The 21,282-nt window shown below is 45.1% G+C and overlaps 1 protein-coding gene and 1 long non-coding RNA gene across 3 annotated transcripts in view; one reads left to right on the top strand and one right to left on the bottom strand.

Moving 5' to 3' along the window:
* The window catches only part of HSPH1 (heat shock protein family H (Hsp110) member 1), a 31,993-nt gene extending 30,488 nt beyond the window's left edge, over window positions 1-1,505 (bottom strand). Inside the window, exon 1 of one of the 2 annotated variants that reach the window (XM_038389611.2) lies at window positions 1,089-1,505. In XM_038389611.2, coding sequence (XP_038245539.2) covers window positions 1,089-1,480 — 392 coding nt within the window. In that variant the 5' untranslated portion in view covers window positions 1,481-1,505. The remainder of the gene's footprint in view (window positions 1-1,088) is intronic. The other variant, XM_038389621.2, reaches the window with a different exon arrangement.
* On the top strand, window positions 346-20,173 carry LOC122457918. The gene is made up of 4 exons (XR_006277658.1): window positions 346-649; window positions 7,952-8,174; window positions 8,330-8,452; window positions 17,079-20,173. It is a non-coding gene; the product is annotated as an uncharacterized LOC122457918 (long non-coding RNA).
* Window positions 20,174-21,282: the final 1,109 nt, after the last annotated feature.

Genomic DNA, 21,282 nt, shown 5'->3' on the forward strand with positions numbered 1-21,282 from the left:
TATCTTCAGTTCCATAGCTGAACTTTCTTTATGCCCTTTTAACAAAAAATTAAAGCCCAAAGACTATATTAAAGCAAGGCTGCACATTAAACCACGCATCAGGAAATTTATAATTCTGATTCAAATACGACTTCTCCCAAAATGCACCCAAGAGCCTTCCTGGTGACAAAAGCTACTACCAAAGCATATGCATACATATATTTGCAGTGCAAGAGAGTTAACACTCAGTGAGAATCTTTTCTAATCCTTCAACGTGGTTAAACATACAAACATCGCGTGACAAGTACTTTCACTTCCCTATAATTACATTCCCAGCGTGTACGTCCAAATCTTTCAAAACGTTAGCGCGTCTGCTTTGCGGTGTGAACACGCACTGCCCCCGCGAAGGGCTGAACGTTGCCTAGTTCATGTCCCATCACAATACAGCAGTATCGTTCAGATTTTAACAGGGAAGCCTCTGAAGATTACAGAGCTGTGCACGCTACATGCAGCTGTTTATATTCCCCGGTGCTTCTCCAGCAGCCGCTTTCCGATCCCGGCTTCTCCAAGGGCCCGTTCCCGACGCGTCCAAGTCACGCTACACCCGCGCCCCGTCTCCCGGGACTGGAAGGCTGCGCGCTTCAGGGCAGACCCCACCGCGGGGAGGCAGGTGGGTACCCAGCTCGCTGCAAGTCCACGCCGCAGGGGCTCCGTCCTTCCCCTCACGCCAGGCGGCGGCGGGGCTCCGGCAGGCGGGCGGGGACTGAGGAGGCGCGGGAGTAACGCGGCCGCGCGGGGGGAGGGGGGGAGGGGAGGAGGCTGCGCTGGGAGCTTCCAGCAAGTGCCGACTCACGGCGCAGCGAGCGCCCCCGCGCGGCACGAGCCGCTTCAGCATCCCCGCCCCGGCAGCGGCATTCACCCTCCCCCGCTCCACACTGGGGTCGGGTCTAGGGATGCTGCCCCGGCCCCGCGATACCCCGCCCGGCTCCCGCGGCAGCCCAGCGCCCCGCAAGCGCCCGTAGCCCCCGCTCCGGCCGCAACAGCCCGGCTCCCCTGGGGGCCCCGGCAGGCCCCCACCCCAGGCTCGACCGAGCAGCCCCCGCACTCACGGGGTGCATCTGTCGCTGAACTCGTTGGCGACGGTCTCGATGCCCCCGGCCCGGGCCACCGCGATGTAACAGCTCTGCGAGCCCAGGTCGAACCCCACCACGGCCATGGTCCCGCCGGCAAGGGCGGCCCCCGTCCCGGCCGCGCGAGCCTCTCCCCGGACGGCTCCGCCGCAGAGCGCTGGCTCCGGCGCTGTATCGCTGCCTCTGGCCGCGGGGGGAGGGAGGGGAGCTGGCGCCGCCGCTTTAAATATGACAGCGAGGAGAAATTTCCAGAAACTGCGGCAGCGCCTTGCCGGCTCCACGTGCGGCTTCCGCTTCCGCTTTCTCCGGCTTTCTCGAACAAGGCTAACCAATGGCGGGCGGAGGAACGCAGTGACGTGCTTCGTTCTCATGACGACCTGGGACGCCGCGGATTGTACGCCGGCGGCGGCTGTCAGACTGGGAGGAGGCCGGCTGGCCAGGAGCGGGCGGGGCCCGGAGGCTGGTAATACGGCGCGTGAGGGGCGGGGTTGTCCTCGGATGCCCGCTTCACGGCGCTGCCGGCTGTGGGCTCCCGCAGTCAGTGCGGCCCCCGTAGCTGGGCTCAGGATGCCGCGTCCGCTGGAGAGCTGGGTCCGGCTCGGCCTGTGTCTGCTGCACCGCTCCCCCTCCGGCGCGCCCTGCCCCCAGCTAGCCCCCAGCCTCCCCCGCTCCTGTCGCTCTCACTAGGCGGCCTGTCCCTGCCTCTGCCCCCACCGCGCCGGGCCCCCGGACACGCTTTGTCCCGGGCGGGCTAGTGACTGGTGCCCGTGTGGTCATCGAGGGTTGTGCCGGGAAGGGGAAGTCTCAGGAGGGTGAAACTGGCAGCCCGGACTACAGGGTAGTTAGGGCTTGGCGGGCCTTGTCGCCGTTCCCGGTGGCTACTCCGGAGTAAGCAGTCCGGAACTCCCACTGCTGTGTGGACGCTCCTGTTCTAGACTAGCCACCTAGACAAGCTCTTTGAGGTGCGCGGACGGGGAGCAGAACCCCGCAGGAGATGGGCTGGCGCAGTGGCAGGCAAAAGTAGCCTGGCCAAGAATTCTCTTTTAAGACCCCCCCACCCACAAACTCCACTCCCCTCAGCTTGCCAGATTCCTGGGTGCCTCTTTATAGAATACTTGTGGCACCTTAGAGACTAACAAATTTATTAGAGCATAAACTTTCGTGAGCTACAGCTCACTTCATGTAAATGCATCCGATGAAGTGAGCTGTAGCTCACGAAAGCTTATGCTCTAATAAATTTGTTAGTCTCTAAGGTGCCACAAGTACTCCTTTTCTTTTTGCGAATACAGACTAACACGGCTGCTACTCTGAAACCTGCCTTTATAGAATGAGGACCAGGCATGACCTATAGCCATTTGGGTATTAGGCTTGCTATAAATTAATAAAAATTTAAAGATTTAGGCTCTGATCGTGAAGACATTAGGACCCTAAATACCTTTGGGATCTGGGCCTTACTGATTTAATTCCTCATTGTACTTTTTCTCCCCGCTTTTCATTTTTCCTTTGTCTTCTGCTGTATTTTGCTGAATCCTTTCTTTTGTTTTTTAAGGATAGATTTATACTGCCTGGTATGCCTATGTCAGTATTATTCTCAGCAGTGTTAATTGTTCTCTATCTGTCCTTACTCATCAATATTTATTTCTGTATTCAGAGTAGCAGCCGTGTTAGTCTGTATTTGCAAAAAGAAAAGGAGTACTTGTGGCACCTTAGAGACTAACAAATTTATTTGAGCATAAGCTTTCTTGAGCTACAGCTCACTTCATCCGATGCATTCAGTGGAAAATACAGTGGGGAGATTTATATACACACACAGAGAACTTGAAACAATGGGTTTTATCATACACACTGTAAGGAGAGTGATCACTTAAGATGAGCTATTGCCAGCAGGAAGGGGTGGGGGGGAATAAAACCTTTTGTGGTGATAATCAAGGTGGGCCATTTCCAGCAGTTGACAAGAATGCCTGAGGAACGAGGGGGGGGGGAATAACATGGGAAAATAGTTTTACTTTGTGTAATGAGCCATCCACTCCCAGTCTCTATTCAAGCCTAAGTTAATTGTATCCATTTGCAAAAACACCATCCTGGCCACTATGGATGTAGAAGCCCTCTACACCAACATTCCACACAAAGATGGACTACAAGCCGTCAGGAACAGTATCCCTGATAATGTCACGGCTAAGCTGGTGGCTGAACTTTGTGACTTTGTCCTCACCCATAACTATTTCACATTTGGGGACAATGTATACCTTCAAATCAGCGGCACTGCGATGGGTACCCGCATGGCCCCACAGTATGCCAACATTTTTATGGCTGACTTAGAACAATGCTTCCTCAGCTCTCGTCCTCTAATGCCCCCACTCTTCTTGTGCTACATTGATGACATCTTCATCATCTGGACCCATGGAGAAGAAGCCCTTGAGGAATTCCACCATGATTTCAACAATTTCCATTCCACCATCAACCTCAGCCTGGACCAGTCCACACAAGAGATCCACTTCCTGGACACTACGGTGCTAATAAGCGATGGTCACATAAACACCACCCTATACCGGAAACCTACTGACCGCTATTCCTACCTACATGCCTCCAGCTTTCACCCAGATCTCACCACGCGATCCATTGTCTACAGCCAAGCTCTACGATACAACCGCATTTGCTCCAACTCCTCAGACAGAGACAAACACCTACAAGATCTCTATCAAGCATTCTTACAACTACAATACCCACCTGCTGAAGTGAAGAAACAGATTGACAGAGCCAGAAGAGTACCCAGAAATCACCTACTACAGGACAGGCCCAACAAAGAAAATAACTAGCCATCACCTTCAGCCCCCAACTAAAACCTCTCCAACGCATCATCAACACCACTAGCCGTCACCTTCAGCCCCCAACTAAAACCTCTCCAACGCATCCTGAAGGATGACCCATCACTCTCACAGATCTTGGGAGACAGGCCAGTCCTTGCTTCCAAACAGCCCCCCAACCTGAAGCAAATACTCACCAGCAACCACATACCACACAACAGAACCACTAACCCAGGAACCTATCCTTGCAACAAAGCCCGTTGCCAACTCTGTCCACATATCTATTCAGGGAACACCAACATAGGGCCTAATCACATCAGCCACATTATCAGAGGCTTGTTCACCTGCGCATCTACCAATGTGATATATGCCATCATGTGCCAGAAATGCCCCTCTGCCATGTACATTGGTCAAACTGGACAGTCTCTACATAAAAGAATAAATGGACACAAATCAGACGTCAAGAATTATAACATTCAAAAACCAGTCGGAGAACACTTCAATCTCTCCGGTCACTCGATTACAGACCTAAGAGTGGCTATTCTTCAACAAAAAAACTTCAAAAACAGACTCCAAGGAGAGACTGCTGAATTGGAATTAATTTGCAAACTGGAAACAATTAACTTAGGCTTGAATAGAGACTGGGAGTGGATGAGTCATTACACAAAGTAAAACTATTTCCCCATGTTATTCACCGCCCCCACCCCCCACTGTTCCTCACACGTTCTTGTGGACGGCTGGAAATGGCCCACCTTGATTATCACCACAAAAGTTTTCTCCCCTCCCCCCCGCTTCCTGCTGGTAATAGCTCATCTTAAGTGATCACTCTCCTTACAATGTGTATGATAAAACCCATTGTTTCATGTTCTCTGTGTGTGTATATAAATCGCCCCACTGTATTTTCCACTGAATGCATCCGATGAAGTGAGCTGTAGCTCACGAAAGCTTATGCTCAAATAAATTTGTTAGTCTCTAAGGTGCCACAAGTACTCCTTTGCTATTTCTGTATTGGGTCCTTGTTTTTCTTTTTCATGTTGTCAGTTTCTCCCCAAAGAAAGAACATGGGGACCATGATTTCCATCCCCAAAGCAACTTTTTTAATTTTCCATTTTCTCCTCCTGCAATCCCAACTATTTCTTTCTCCTCAAAGGATAGGGTCAGGTTATTTCCATCCCAATTAAAAGAGGCAGTGGGAATAAATTGGGCATATGTGGGGGTTGAGATAGAAGCATGTGTGAGAGTTGATATTGCTGGTAGAGATGGCACAGCAGTTTGCTCCCAAGAGAGAGGATGTTTTGGTGCCAGAGAAGTTGGGGAAGAACTTTGTCTCGGAAATGTGCGTGAGGCATGATTTTCTTCTCTCCCTACAACGCAAGTCACAAGAGAAGAAGGTCTGTCTGAGGTTGATATGAGGAGGAGCTGGTGTGTTTGCCATTCTAGAGGAGTTGCAGAGTAACTGGGCTATGCAGTAGAGGGAAGGTGCGATCATCTGTTCCTGATTCTCACCTCTTTAATTCCAACTACTTTCCAGCTGCTCTTGCAAAAGTGAAAGTATCAAACTTCAGTTTATCAAGACAGATCCACAAAGGTGTCCCTGTGCCTCCCACACCTTTTCATTTAAACAATTTATCTTGAAAATTTTACTCAAAATTTCAAATAGTTCAGAAATATTGGTTTTAAGAGGAAAAACAATGCTGTCATTGCTGAGACACAAAACATACATCTTAAAATAATGCTCAAATTAGATCAATAAATCTTAGGCCTTATAATTAATATCAAGCACTTCAGATATTGAGAGATCTAGTAACAAGAAAGGCAAAGATAACTGATAATAAAATATGAATTCAAGATGGCTAAATAAAAAGTAAGCGCACCCATGCCTAATTCCAATTTAGGAAATCTGAATGAAAAAAGTATTTCCTATCATATTTTATCAAAAGTAACTATGGATTAAATTAGAAGAAGTTCTACATTTCCTGATTTGGGCAGTTGTCTTTATCTTTTCCAGACGCTACCCAAGTAATTCTAGATAAAATCCTTACCACCTGTCAAACTATGATTGAACTCATTATGATTCTGCTCCTGCATCAACTTGGACCTCAGTAGCTGTTCTGCGTCTCACTGAAATCAATGGGATAGTACAAGCATCTGCACTATCCTGTCCTGATAGATGATTGGGGCCTTATGTGGAATAGAAAACCTCAGAGTTAAAAATACCCTTAAATCTAGAGACAAAGGTGGACTAATTATTCTTAGTCTGCAGTTCTATTATGTGGCAAAATTAAGAATAACAGTAGATTGAACTAAGCAACACATGATACATCCATAAAACATAGGTTAAAATGGAACATATGTATTTTCCACATTTCCCTTTTGGGCGTTTAATTTTAATTCCTTAAAAACAAAATTGGCCACGACTTTATATGAATGTTGCTTTATGATTTTACCTAGATGATACACATTATCTTGGTGTCTCCAGAATTGTTTATTAAGCATACTTTGGATTTAAAACAAACAACAACAAAAAACCTGCTGAACCAATTTTACAAAGTGTGAAAGGGCAAATATAATATCTTGGCACCATTTATTTTGTAAGGAAACTTAAATTCCAGTCATTTATGCAAGAAACAAGCATTTTGACCCTGTTTTTAACAGTATAACCAACAGATTCTTTTTACGAGCAAAATATAAAGAAAAAATATGTTGGCCGAAATGTAATTTTTCAGTTAAGTGTATCAACTGACCTGTTAAAATGAGATAAAAAAAAAGGAATTTGTGACTATTTTCACAAGTAAAACATTAAATTATTATTTATTGTTTGGGAGCATTCAGACAGTTGTTTGACAGACTAACAGTATTCTGCAATATCCTGAACAAATCTTATGGAATTAAGAAAATTTTTATTGATTTAAGTTAAACCATTATTAATTAGATTTAATACCTTTGGGGTCCATTGTGTTAAAAATGTGTATATGTTATTGTGGATTTGTATTAGGGTTGCCAGGTATCTGGCTTTTGACCGGAACGCCCAGTCAAAAAGGGACCCTGGTGGCTCCAGTCAGCACCACTGACTGGGCCATTAAAAGTCTGGTTGGTGCGGGGCTGGCAGGCTCCCTACCCGGCTCTGCACGGCTTCCTGGAAGCGGTGATATGCTCCTCAGCTCCTAGTCGGAGGGGCGGTCTCAAGGCCTCCATGCACTACCATGCCCCAAGCATCAGCTCCACAGCTCCCATTGGCTGGGAGCTGCGGAGGCGGTGCCTGCGGGAGGAGGCAGCGTGCAGAACCGCCTGTCCCACACCTCCACCTAGGAGCCGAGGGATATGTCGCCGCTTGCGGGGAGCCACCCAAGGTGAGCACTGCTCAGAGCCCCCACCCGCTCCTGCACCCCAGCCCTGAACCCCCTCCCTCACCCTAACTCCCTCACAGAAACCACACCCCCTCCTGCACCCCAAACCCCAGCCCCCACCCACACTCTGAAACTCTCGGCCCTAGCCTGGAGCCCCTTCCTGCACCCAAAACCCCTCATTCCCAGCCCAGAGTCCGCACCCCTGGCTTCAGCCTGGAGTCCCTGCCTCCCTCACACACTCTGAACCCCTCGGCAACACCCCCCAGCTCAGAGCTCCCTCCTGCATCCCAAACCCTCAGTCTTGGCCCCAGCCCAGAGCCCGCCCCCCCCACCCCCAGCCAGAGCCCTCATCCCCTCACCCCTCTGCCCCAACCTGGTGAAAATGAGTGAGTGAGGGTGGGGGAGAGCGAGCGACAGAGGGAGGGGGATGGAGTGAGTGGGGGCGGGACCTCACAGAACGGGGCCTTGCAGAACGGGCAGGGCAGGGAGCAAGGGTGTTCAGTTTTGTGTGATTAGAAAGCTGGCAACTCTAACTTATATGTAACTCCCCAAGAAGGAGGAGGATGCTAATGTAATTCCTCTGTTATCAGTCATCCCCTGGAGAGGTGTGCATATACTATTTCAAACTGGTTTCTTCAGGTGTCAACAGAGAAAGAAACGATTTTTGGATAAATAGCTTGGTTTTAAACAGGCTCTGGGCCTTTATCTGATCCAACAAACAAACAAGACCCCTGATCCAGTGAGGGCTGCAACTCTTATGAAAGGCTTGGAAGGACAGGACTTCTGAGGTCCCATAAGACTGTGCTTCTTCTGAGCTGAAACTGTGATGAATTGAAACTACAAGGAATTTCCTGGGGTGGGATATTGAAGGACTGCTCCTCCCAGAGCCCATGCTAGGGCTGGGATGATCTCTGGTAAGTTTATTAGTGTGCATGTAGGTTCTTTTATTGTTTTTATATATGTTCTCTCTGTAATGATTTTTTATTTTAAGAATAAAATAGGCTTACTTAGAATGCACTGTGTGGTAACTTAGATCTGTGGGTAGTCACACTGTTAACTGTCTCTGCAGAGAAAGCAAGCAGATATGCTTGGGCTGCCTCTCTCTGGAGAATTACACTGAAGGCAAGGAACTGTGCAGCCTGGAAAAACCTGGGTCAGGAGAGAATGAGGCGCATGTCTCCACCCAAGAAAGGTAATGGTTGGGGAACTAGAAGCCTAGGAGTTGGTGTCCTAGCTGGACCACTGAGCAGAAGTACAGGTGCAGTTACCCTGAACTGTGATAAGCTGTCCAGTGTTAATGGAAATGTTCATGAATCCCAACAGTTTCATGAATTATAGCTAAGGCTACGTTTATGTCATGGAGGTCATGGAAGTCACGGAATTCCTGACTTCCAGAGACCCTGTGACGTTTTCTGCTTCAGCTGCAGGGGCTGTGGGACTCTGGAGCTGGCAGCCAAGGGGGTGCTGGCAGGGTTCCAGCAACAGACAACAGCAGTGACAAGTGGCAGGGGGCCCCCTGCAAAGTTCCAGCAACAGGTGACAGACACCTGAGGGGGCCCTCCTTGTGGTTCCAATGACAGGCGACAGCCTCGCAGGGGAGGGAGAGAGTGGGCAGAGGTGGAAGTAAGCCGGTACGCCCCGGTAAGGTGTACCAGTAAGAGCCGGTGCGCCGTACTAGGACCGGCTTTCCCAGATGGCAATTTAAAGCCCTGGGGTAGCGGCGGTGGGGCTGCGACAGCGATTTAAAGGGCCCTGGAGCTCCAGCTGCCCCTACCGCCCCAACCCTTTAAATCCCCACCGCTGCTACCCCAGGGCTCGGGCAGCAGGGCTCAGGTGGGGATTAAAAGGGCCCCAGACGCCAGCCGCTGCTACCCCACCGGGGCCCTTTAAATCCCATCTGAGCCCTGCTGCCAAAGCCCTGGGGTAGTGGCGATGGGGCTCTGGTGGGGATTTAAAGGGCCCCGGAGCTCCAGCTGCCGCTACTGCCCGGGCCCTTTAAATCCCCGCCTGAGCCCTGCTGCCAAAGCCCTGGGGTAGCGGCAGCAGGGATCCGGAGCGGATTTAAAGGGCTGGGGCGGTAGTGGCTGCCGGAGTCCCAAGCCCTTTAAATCTCCATCTGAGCCCTGCTGCCCGAGCCCTGGGGTTGCAGCAGCAGGGCTCTGGCGGGGATTTAAAGGGCCCCGGAGCTCCAGCCGCTGCTACCGCCCCGGGCCTTTAAATCCCCGCCTGAGCCCTGCTGCCCGAGCCCTGGGGTGGGGCCGCAGGGCTCCAGAGTGGATTTAAAGGGCTGCAGGGCTCCTCAGTGATTTAAAGGGTCCCAGGCTCCCAGCCGCAGCTGGAGCCCTGGCCCTTTAAATCAATATTTAAAGGGCCCTGGATTTAAGGCCCTGCCTCTTCTGGTTGAGGCCACGCTCCCTGCTCCAGCATACTGGTAAGTCCTCTAACTTACTTTCACCCCTGAGGGGGACACCTTGGGTAAGCGGCTGGGAATGTCCCGTTTTCTCTTTGGGAAATATGTTCACCCTGCAGCTCCCAGCCACTGTGGGTAGATGGGGAGCCCCCCTGGAGCTTCCAGCTGCTGCAGGCAGAGGGGGAACCCCACAGTTCTCAGCCACTAGGGTGGTGGGGGAAACCATGGAGCTGTGCAGCAAAAGTCACAGACAGGTAATGACTTCTGTGAATTTTTTTTATTGCACCTGACATGTCCCTGACTTTTACTAAAAATAACCATGGCAAAATCTTAGCCTTATTTATAGCCTGATGAATGATTATCCATTTGAAATTTCCTACTTGAACTTAATTATTTGTCATTCTCAATATGCTAGTAGTAATCCATCTTTTCTCTTGTTTAAAAAGTTGATGATCCAATAAAGGTACAGAAACAGCGTAATTTAGCTGACCAGTCACACACTACAAATTTCAAGTAGCAAACAATCAAGTTTGCAAGTAAAACATAGACTGAAATTTGTTTGCATAAATGATGTGTTGAATACCTCCAAATAATTAATACATTTATATAAATCAGGATTTGTTTGCAAAATAAAAAGGGCTACATTTACAATAAATATTCACAATGAATAATTTGACCTGTTGTATTTATTAACTTAAATTAATTAAAATAGTTTCTCTCTCTAAATATACAAATTTCTGATAAATGAAAACACTGATAAGGAACAAAAAGAGAATTATATGTTAGCTTGGAAAAGAGAACTTGACATTTAACACTTGATCTGCAGCAATCAATCTGGCAAAGGGAAACCATGGATATGTACTTTTTCATTACAATAATAACACCACTCTTATGAGTAAATCATTTTAAGATGGATAAAGTGAGACCCAGAGAGCTAAAAGTAACTTGCCCAAAGTCACACACTATGCTAGGAGCAGAGCCAGGAATAAAAACCAGGCCTCTTTAGTCTCCAGCTAGTGCTCAAGCGACTAGACCATATGGACTCCCTAGAATACTCTCTATTCTAGGCCCTCTTATAATTGCAATGTTTAACATTGGGAGGAGTGAAGAGGAGGCAGAGAGAATCCCACAGCTCATGATACTGTTTGAAGAAACCAGTAAGCCTCTTTTTCTCTCTCCTCCCATTGAACTTGTGTGATTCATTATTATTCTCTAAAGTTTATTGTGTTGGTTAAGTTTAAAATTTTTTGAAGAAGAGCTTTGTTTACTGAATATATTGAATGCCCACTGGACTTTTAACATGAGCTGAAGATTATTATATATTTCTTTAAATCAATAAACAAGTATTTATGACCCAAAGTCACTTACAAGGTGTGCATGAAATGTGAAGGCTACCTGTATTTTGAACATTGGTAAAATGTGTTGAAAAGTCACAGTACCCAGAGTGCTGTGAGTATGAAGTGCAGTTTCTAAAGTCTGCCAAATCAAAACCAGTTTTAACCAGAAAACTTAAGAAACACTTTGATGAAGACTACTGCAGTGTCCAAATGCTGGTAAAAATAAAATAAAATTAAAATAAGGGGATTTTTTCCATATTCAGAATGTGCTGAGCATTCACCCTCTGAAGATCAGTCCACCTTAGTGTCTCAATTTGGGCACCCAAAAATTGAGGCACCCAGAATAACTAGTCACTTTTGGCCTTGATTCTCCTAAACAGTGGGAGAATTCATTTTATATAGAACTAAGGCTGTAGTCTTATGTCCCTATGCAATCTTAGAAGGATTTTTTTCTATTATGGAATTTAACAAGTCACAACGTTTTGTATGAATTTTTATTACTGAGCCACTTGTATAATTCTACTAAAAATCCAAAATAGGAGGTAGCTTATATTGTTTCTCTCTTTACCACGATAGCAAACAAAAAATGTATATGCTGTTTTGGACATTGGGGGTACCATAACACCACATAAACCATGAGATCACTGCCCTACTAGTCAAGTCTATTGGCCTTTCTTATCTTTGCAACTATTCCTACTCCTGGGGGAATTCTGCACCAAAAAATTAAAAATTCTGCACACAATATTTGAAAATTCTGCAATATTCTGCATATTTTATTTGTCAAAATAACACAACATAATCATACCAGTTTCAATTATTTTTGGTCATTTATTTCAAAACATCTGTCAGCAAGTATGTCTGTAACAACACAGAACAAAAAAAATTCTATTTTTTTTTTTATAAACAGATTTCTTACTAGGCATATTAATACAGAACTTTGTGTAATTCATTTAAACTACAATACAGAACTGTATTTCCTGCACCTGTCAGAAACGGTACAAAGGCTTGGGGGAGTCAGGGGTAACAGAAGAGCTGAGGGAGAGGGACGGAGCCTGGGAGTGAACCTGGAGGGTGTTGGGTGTGAGGTTTTTGTTTGGGGGTGGGTGGGATTATTAGGGTGTTGGGAAGCTTCCCCCATGTAGACCCTGGCTGACCCCAAGCCTCTTCCATTCAGTCAGGCACATCTGCCCCTGTCCCCACCCCCCCATCCCTATGGGTCTCTGAAGGCTCCCTCCCTCATACCCAGGCTCAGCGCTGTCACCTCACTAGCTCCTGAACCCATGCGCTAGTCTGTTCCCCCACTAGCCATTCTGAATCTCAGTCTGTGACCGCCCCAGCAGCCCTGTGTGCCCCACTCAGTCCTAACCTGGCTCTGCGTTCAGGGTGCTGTGATGAATTCAGCAGCACTGGGCATAGAATTTTTACTCCTGGGGGAATTCTGCGCATTCATCTGTCTCACATAATTTTGTATTTTCCCTCATAAAAAACATTTTGCCTAAGAAGTGCTGTAGTTCTGCCCTTTGCCCACCAGAGACTGCTGTGGCGCCAGAACAACCAGCTGCATTGATGCGCAGAATTCCCCCAGGAGTAAATTCCATAAGGCAGGTCAGGAAGGAGAAAGTTTTAGGTGCTTGTCTCTTTTTTTTTTTTTAAAAGCTTCCATTCCCCACCAAGAGACCAGCAATTGAGCGTACTTAGTTTCATGGATTTGTTGTTAGATTATTCATAGAGTGGAGCAAGAAATCAACAAGACTGTTAAGCAGTACTTGTGGCACCTTAGAGACTAACAAATTTATTAGAGCATAAATCTTATGCTCTAATAAATTTGTTAGTCTCTAAGGTGCCACAAGTACTGCTTTTCTTTTTGCGAATACAGACTAACACGGCTGCTACTCTGAAACAAGACTGTTGACTGTGCAGTAAATACTGTCTCTAAGGGCTTGTTTACCTTAATGAAATTTGCACCAGCTACAGTGTAGCTATGCTGCAGCAAAGTAAAGAAGGGCTTACGCCAGTGTGGTTTGCTCTGGTAATTTACTGGTTTAAATTGCACCATTGTAAGCTCTGCTTTATGCCAGTTACACCTATTCATATTAGAGATTTGCACTGATGTTTACACCGGTGCAAATGTTTGAAAAAAAACCCTAAATGTAGAAAAAGAAAAGGAGTACTTGTGGCATCTTTAGAGACTAACAAATTTATTTGAGCATAAGCTCACGAAAGCTTATGCTCAAATAAATTTGTTAGTACTTGTGGCACCTTAGAGACTCCTTTTCTTTTTGTGAATACAGACTAACACGGCTGCTACTCTGAAACCTAAATGTAGAGTACATTTAGTGTTTATGGCTCAAGTGAAGCAAATACCTCATTTGGGTTGTATACAGATCTACTCTTTCAGAAGGTGTTTGAAATCACTGAGATAGTGATGCTCAAATATGTTCAAGTAGTAGATAGTCCTATGTATGTCAATGATTGAATTCACTGATCTCAATGACCACATTCTTAAACTGATTTACCAATTATGCAGTATTTGGCAGGAGCTCTTCATTTTGAGCTAACAGAATGAGTGAGTAAAAAGAATGGTGTTGTTTGGGGGTCTGTGACACTATTCCAACCAGAGAGAAGCCAAAGTTTTCAAAGTTTCTGAAACTTGGCTGAATTTTCTCATGGCAATATAATCTGTGGAAATTCTAGCTCAGTCTTGAGAAAATATAGTGGATGGAGAGTGGCATTCTGATTAGAGCTGGATGAATAACAGTGATTTGTGATATTTTACATAGATAAATATGACAAGTTCCTTCTGTTGTTATTCAGGTTGTATTATTCATTGTTTGCAACTATTTGGATGACTATTGATGCAGAAAGTTTCACAGATTTTACCATGCATGTCTATTTGTCTGAAAATTTGTATCAGAAATATGGTGTTCATTATTCTCCTGTTTTAAAAAGCTTCAGCTGTTCAGAGTGGTAACAGAAACAATACCATATGACTTAAATAACTAATATACAACCAGTAGTTGTTATAGTTTGTGAACCTCCCACATACTAAAATTTGCATGAACAGTTCAATGCTTATAAATAACAAATATATTCAGAGAAGTTAGAATCAGTTCACAAAATATTCACAGACAGAAGAATAGGCTAAATTAATTGGATTGTTTATTTGCAATGAATAATATGACCACTATAAGCTTGATGTTTATTTTATATAGAAATTATTACTATGGAATACCATGAGTTCAGATTTCTTTTAAACTTCAGATACCTAGAGCCTTCCAGATAACCATAGAGTAGCATGCAGCCAAATGGAAGACATGGAAAACATATTCTGGAGGCTGGTAATATCCATATTGGGGCAAATAGTGATGAACAATCATTTGAAAATTTTATATTGATGAAACTGTTAGAAACTCATTATCATTTCCTCTGTTGCATGTATTTTGTCCAAAATAGGATCCCTGATCTGTATAAGCAAAATTATTGTCAGGTAATAATGTTGCTGAAAACAAAAATCTATTATTTATTTAGAGAAGATCATTGCCTAGTCTTTTCTTGAGTTTTACAGTCCCCTAGGTCATCAGGAATGTCAAAAGATCACAGATTTTCCATTATGAGGATTTTGATACTAAGCACACAGGGATTTCCACATAATATTTAGCTGCATATTTTATAGGAATGTATGATGGGGTTAGGCTGCTCCTTAAAAGTAATAAGGCCTAGAGGTCAGCTCAATCCCATCCAGTTGTTGCATCCTTTTAAGAGTTGGGGAAGTTTGATGTAGGAAAGGGTTTGGGATATAGAAGATATGGGTAGAGAGGAAATGGTCTTGGGGGTAAGTAGTACTTGGGACTAGAAACGGTTACTATTTCTTTAAGGTCCTGGCCCAGGACCCTTGCAGAATGGCTTTCACCCAACCAACAGGGGATGTGTTGGGGAAGGGGTCAGGATATATGCTGCTTTTTCCCGCATAGTGAGGATATACACTGTAAGAGGAATGTCTGCCTGCTAAAGTCCCCACATCTAACAGTGAAAGGGTTGATTTAGGGATTATTTTTCTTTTTTCTCAAGCATTAGATACGTGCTACTATCCCTACAGGTTATGGTATATTTCAGAGTAGCTCATTCTGCAATAATAGTTCTACGTTCTGTATTTAAAAGGAGTCAGATGGGTGCCAGGCCCCACATTTACTCCTTAGCCCATGAAAATGTCACTTTTCTCTTTTTAAAATCTTCACCTAACAGAAAACAAACATCTATTTGTCCTCCAAAATAGGGCCCACAACAATTTGACAGTCCCAGCTCCTAGGCCAGGAGGAGACTTGCAAATAACAAATAGTAGGCTTATTGAAGTCATAGGTAAGTCTTTCATATACCTGTCATCATTCAATGCCCTCATTCTTCCTGCTAGCTCTGTTTTTTGTGAAGTAACTAGTGACTGAATATCATGACCATGGCCCTACTAAATTCATGGTCCATTTTCATAAATTTCATGGTCGTAGCATTTAAAAACTCTTGAAGTTTCAAATATTTAAATCTTAAATTTCACGGTGTTGTAACAAAACATGAATATGTATTTAAAAATGGCAAATATAAACATGTAAAGCCTTAAGACTCAGCATTTCTCAAACTGCAGGACTCAACCCAGAAGGGGGTCGCAAGACTATTTTAGGGGGTCAGAGTATTGCCACCCTTTCTTCTGTGCTGCCTTCAGAGCTGGTGGCTGGAGAGTAATGGCCTGACTAAATTGTAACAAACATGATTGTATTGTGCCCACACAGTCTTTTCCCCACACCCCTAAACAATACCATATATCAACAGTTGTTGGTATGTCCAAACATACCATGCTGCTTGTTTGTATCGGTGCATTCTGGGAAAACCTTGGCAGCTATCCCAGATTGTGCTGGGGGAAACACACACAGGGTTGCACAAGCAGCACATAGGTGTCATACTAAACAGAGAGCTGGTAGAAAGGAGGACTGACAAAACCAATTACACAGTCACAGTTAAGGGGTCCCCTGTATACAGCAAAATGACAGTTATCATCTTGAGACACTATGTGCCAGTCTATGCCATTGGCAGGATTCACACATTTACCCATTCATGTCAGCAACTGGTTAAAAGTTATAATGTAAACAGGCCCTACAATTCTGAGTACTATCATCTTGACAGGGTAAGGCTGAATTGGATATTTTAAAAATCAGGAACTGCCTTATTCAGGATGAGGTGGGACTATCAACACTGAGTCCCCAAAAGTTGGTCTAAAGATGAATGAGTTGTGAAGCTTTTAAAACAAAGGAAATTATTAATTCAGATTTTACCTCTGAATTGATCCTGTCTCCTGCAGTGCAGAATGGATCCCTTCTATTCAGTTAAGCCAATTCTACCTGCTTTATTCTTCATGTCACTTTGTTTTAGTGGTTAATTGTAAATTATAGGTAATTCTTTATGCTTCTGTTTCAGTTCTTCTAGTGTGAAAAAAGGAGAGGGGGGAGTGATACTGAGTTTTTATTTATTTTTATTTTTTAAGGACGCATTCCATTCTTGTTCTCTATCAGTTTTAGCCCTCTTTGTCCAGTATCTATATTTAAATACACTTTGAATTGGCAAGATAGTGTCTCTTTAACAATATTCAAAAATAGTATCCAGTAGCTTAGACTTCAAACTTGTTTTACTTTAAAACTGTTGCAGTTTAGCATGGAACGTATAAATCCCTCTGGTATTCTCTGTGCAGGCAGTTCTATCCCGAAGCAGCAGGGGACAAAAGAGCAAAGAGTACTGTGTCTGACAGTTCTTTAAACAAGCTGTTAATTTGACTAAGGATACTGGCAACCTACCCACGACTCGGAATCGAAACTGAAGAGCTGTAGTCTAGCTTTATAAAAGTTTGCCTTCCTATAGTTTCTACTCAAAGCTTTATCATTGGGGTTTCTCCTTCACTATGTAGGGTACAGTGAAAAAAAGATGTATAACACATAAACTTGACTGGCTATAGAAAAATGTTACTGCAACTTCTATAAGCTTAGCCTTGTAAATGGTATTTGTCTATGCTTTTTCTCTGGCTTCTCTTAAAGGGACCTGTCATGGATTCACAGGCCCGGTGCTCTTGAACAGCTCTGGAACAGCCCCTGGGAGGACCCTCTTCAGTTTGGCAACCCTCTATGAGGGTTGCACTCTCTCTTTGGGATAAGCCCCTTCACCTGGGACCGAATATCAGCGCCTTCAACACCCTTGCGTCACACCATGAGCGTCCCTCTGCGAGTCCACTTGCATTGGACCCCTGAGGGGAGAATTATTCACCCAAAGGGAGCAATGCAGCCCCAACTTAGTCTGGAGTGACTCTTGGCCAGTATTGTAAAATGGAAGGATTTGTTAACTGTCTGGAACTGTCTGGAAGTCCTTGTGGTAGCATAGAAAGCTGAAAAGTTCAACTGGGTCTGACTAGAGCTCAGAACTATCTTGCAGGCCCCAGTCCAGAAGTGTCCCTGCTTCCAGCAGTCCACATTCAACTGAACCAATCTGCCCCTCCTCAGTCATTTGTTCCTCTTTCTGGGCAAATCAAAGGTCACCTGGCCATCCACCTTAGCTCTTTGCTCTCCCGCTGATCCGAATTGGCTGGCCTCTGTTGTTAGTTGCTAGTCACCGGATATCTGAGCATTGTCTTCTGGGTTCTCTGTGGGCATGGGGCCCAGATAGCCAGGTGTCAGTCACACCTGGTCCTCTGTTTTTCTGCAGAGATCAAACAATCTTGCTCCCCCACCTAATTAAACATACAGCACATAGGGGAAACTGAGGCACACAGAATATTCACACAAAATATTAAGAAGTTTCCCACTTTGTCACAGGAGCTCAATCACAAACAGAGTAGCAACTTCAGAGAAATTGCTTGCCTGAGCTCTGTCTTCCCAGGAGTCTCTATTGCAGTTCCATACAAAACTTGGACTGGATTCCTTGAGAAAATATCTCAAAATGGGGCCCTGAAAACTTGAACTGGTTAAAGCAGATATCTCCTAGACACCCAACAAGGAGGGACACAGAGGATTCTGACCATATTCTGTGCAGTTTTAAAGTGAGTATTTACCTCCTTCAATGTTCTGTCTGCTTGTTAGGGCCAGCTAATGTACATGCAATGATACATACAAGCCAAACCCACAAACTGTTAATTGCATGGTTCCAATTTTATACCCCAGCTGTTAAATTCTTAGCCTTCACTAGCTAAAAGCTGGGGAATCCCACCCATTCTGCCTTCCCTAACAAAGAAACAGCCTTCCAAACTATTATAAGGAGATCAGTTACAACAGATTGTTTGTTACAAACATTTGGAAAAAATACAGTTTGACAGTTAGCCATAAGCAGGGATGTGCAAACTAGTTCTGCAAAAGTTAATGACCTTATTTCTGAACCTTCACTAGTGCCTGGAACTGAATCTGGGTCAAGAGGGGTTGCAAATAGCGGAATATGTGTGTGTTACTGAAATATGCGGTGAGGTTGGGAACACCCACAACCAGCCTTTCAGATACAAGAGTGGAGTAGCTAGACCTGCTGATGGCCCATTAAAGGGAATTCACACCTGATGGCTATTGCAGAAGACTTCTCAGAGAGAACACATAGACATTATAATGGAGACTGCTTGACTAGTGGGGACTGCTGGATCCCTATGTGAAAAGATCTTTCCAGCAAGCTGGAAGAAACTATAAAAGAGGGGAATTGACATCATGATTGACCTCCCTCCCCCCTCAACTCAATCCTGGAAACAGGTCTGGTGGACAAAGACTTTGAACTGGGGAGGATGGTCCTAGGCTGGAAAAGAGTCCCAGAACTATGCCATCTGTCAGAGTGAGTCACTGCTTGATTCAAATCTTGTTTAGTTTGTAGAACTCAGACTGCAAATTTACTTTTGTTTCTCAGCTCAGTTTACAAAAGGTAGTGTGTGTCCTCTCCACATCACGGGAGGGGTGGACTGGATAATGATCTTCCACTAGTCAGGCTTCTGACCAGTGCAAGATGGTACAGTTCTGGGTTGCAAGACTGGGAAGCTGGGGGGGAATTGGCTGGACCCTCTCTATTGTTGGTTCATGAGTGGCTGGGAAAAGAATTAATGTAACTCAGTTGGATGTGTCACTGCCTGTGGATGTCTGTGTAAGTGCAGAACCTTACCAACAGCATCACAGAGTGAGAGGGATACACGCCAGGTTGGTGGGACAGACAGTTTAGCAATCTCACAGTCCAGGCTGCACCCTGGGAACCCCGTCACCGTCTCACAATGTAAATGCAAGATTTCATTATTTTTATATGTCTTTCTAGTGAGCCTATTCGTGTGGCATTTGTGAGCTTCACAAATGTGAGCCAAACGCTGGACTATTAATGTAGCACTATCATAATGACTTGTCACATTTTTGTGGAGACATGAAGATATAGTTATATCTTAACCACTGTGATAGTCTGTACCCCTATGTTCACCCCTTTTACAAGACTATGTTAAATTTTGTACAAAGCATTCTGTGTAAGGTATCGTTTGAAAACTCATGATTTGCTGATCATTTTTGTCCTGGTAAAATATGTGTATAAAGATGTAAGATTCCATTGTGTGATATACTGGGATATGTTCTAGAGGGCAGTCCCAAACAAGTTCCCCAGAGACAAAAGGTTAGCCAATGCCTCAGTCAGGTGACAATGGAATCAAAGGGACCATCACCTGGTTAAGTGGCCAGGAGAGAGGGTGTGTGCAAAAAATCTACATTTTGACAAAGAAGCAGTTTAAGGTTCCCAGCCACACAGACTTTCTGTCTTCTGAACATCAGCTGGAGGTGATTCTTGTGCAAGGGAAGGCCTATACAAGGAGAGGGGAGATGCCCTAAATCATCTTCTCTCCCTTGCTCTCTTCCCATGGCATCCTCAACACCTGAAGAACAAAAGAAGCAGCATTGGACTGGGAGGGAGATCCTGACTGAAAGAGGTTCTGCCAGTAAGACTGCTGGAACATGTGACAAGCGAGACCTTTGTTTGTATTTATGTAGCTTGTTAAATTAGATGCATTTTACCTTTTATTTCTTTGTAACCAATTCTGATTTATATGTCTCATTACTTATAGTTACTTTAAATCTATCTTTCTGTAGTTAATACATTTGCTTTATTGTTTTATCTAAACCAGTGTGTTTGGATTGAAGTGTTTGGGAGACTCCATTTGGGATAACAAGATTTGTGCATATCATTTTCTATTAATAAATGACAGACTTTATATGAGCTTGTATTGTCCAGGAGGATGCTGAGCAGTACAAGATGCACATTTCTGGGCATAGGCACTGACTCAATGGGTGCTCTGGAGCTGGAACACACATGGAAAAAAAAATAGGGGGTACTCAGCACCCACCGGCAGCCCCACAGATCAGCTACTCCCTCTTCCACAGAGCCTCTCCCACCTGCTAGCAGGCCCCACTGATCAGTGCTTCCCCCTCCCTCCCAGTGCCTCCTGCCTGCCGTGATCAGCTGTTGAGTGGTGTTCAGGAGGCACTGGGTGGGGAGAGGGTGGAACAGGGCAGGAAGAAGGGAGGTGGGGGTGATAAGGGGCAGGGAAGGGGGCTTGGAGGAAGGGGTGGAGTGGGGGTGGGGCCTGGGGCAGAGCAGGGTCGAGCACCCACCCAGGAACTGGGGGAAAATCTGGGACTAGAAGTTTGATGGTGTTGCCCTGCCGTGTAATTTGAGCGGCTGCTAGAGCACTCATACAGCATAGCTGGGAGTGATTTACATGCTAGAGGCTGTGTGTGAGCAGACCAGGAGTGGTTGCTTTCACAGCAAAGCAGTGTAAAAGGTACCCCAGGTTGGGAACTGAGGGGACACATAGCTGTCCATCAGCCCAGACTGTACCCTGGGTAATGTCACAACCACCATTTTGAAGATGGCAAGTCTCAAACTCAGCCTAATCTGGTAATGAATGCCATTGCCATAGTCCCTCCACGAAGAATACCTTGCCTATCCAACTACCCTGCAGAACAGAACCCACAACAGAATTGACACCTGACTGAGGCATTGGCTAACCTTTTGTCTCTGGGGAACTTGTTTGTGATTGCCCTCCAAAACAGAACCCACAACAGAATTGAGAAATCTGAGAAAGGTCTGGGAAACACTTCTCAGATTTATAGGGGGAAACAGTGAAATGCAAGCATATATAAAATATTCATTGGGGTATACTTTTTAAAATCTTATATTAAAAATATATGGGACAGGTGAACAAATTAATTTTTTTTTCAAATTGACAACATACCATGTATCCCTCTGATG

Source organism: Dermochelys coriacea, chromosome 1, assembly GCF_009764565.3.
Source record: "Dermochelys coriacea isolate rDerCor1 chromosome 1, rDerCor1.pri.v4, whole genome shotgun sequence".
Lineage (NCBI taxonomy): Eukaryota > Metazoa > Chordata > Testudines > Dermochelyidae > Dermochelys > Dermochelys coriacea.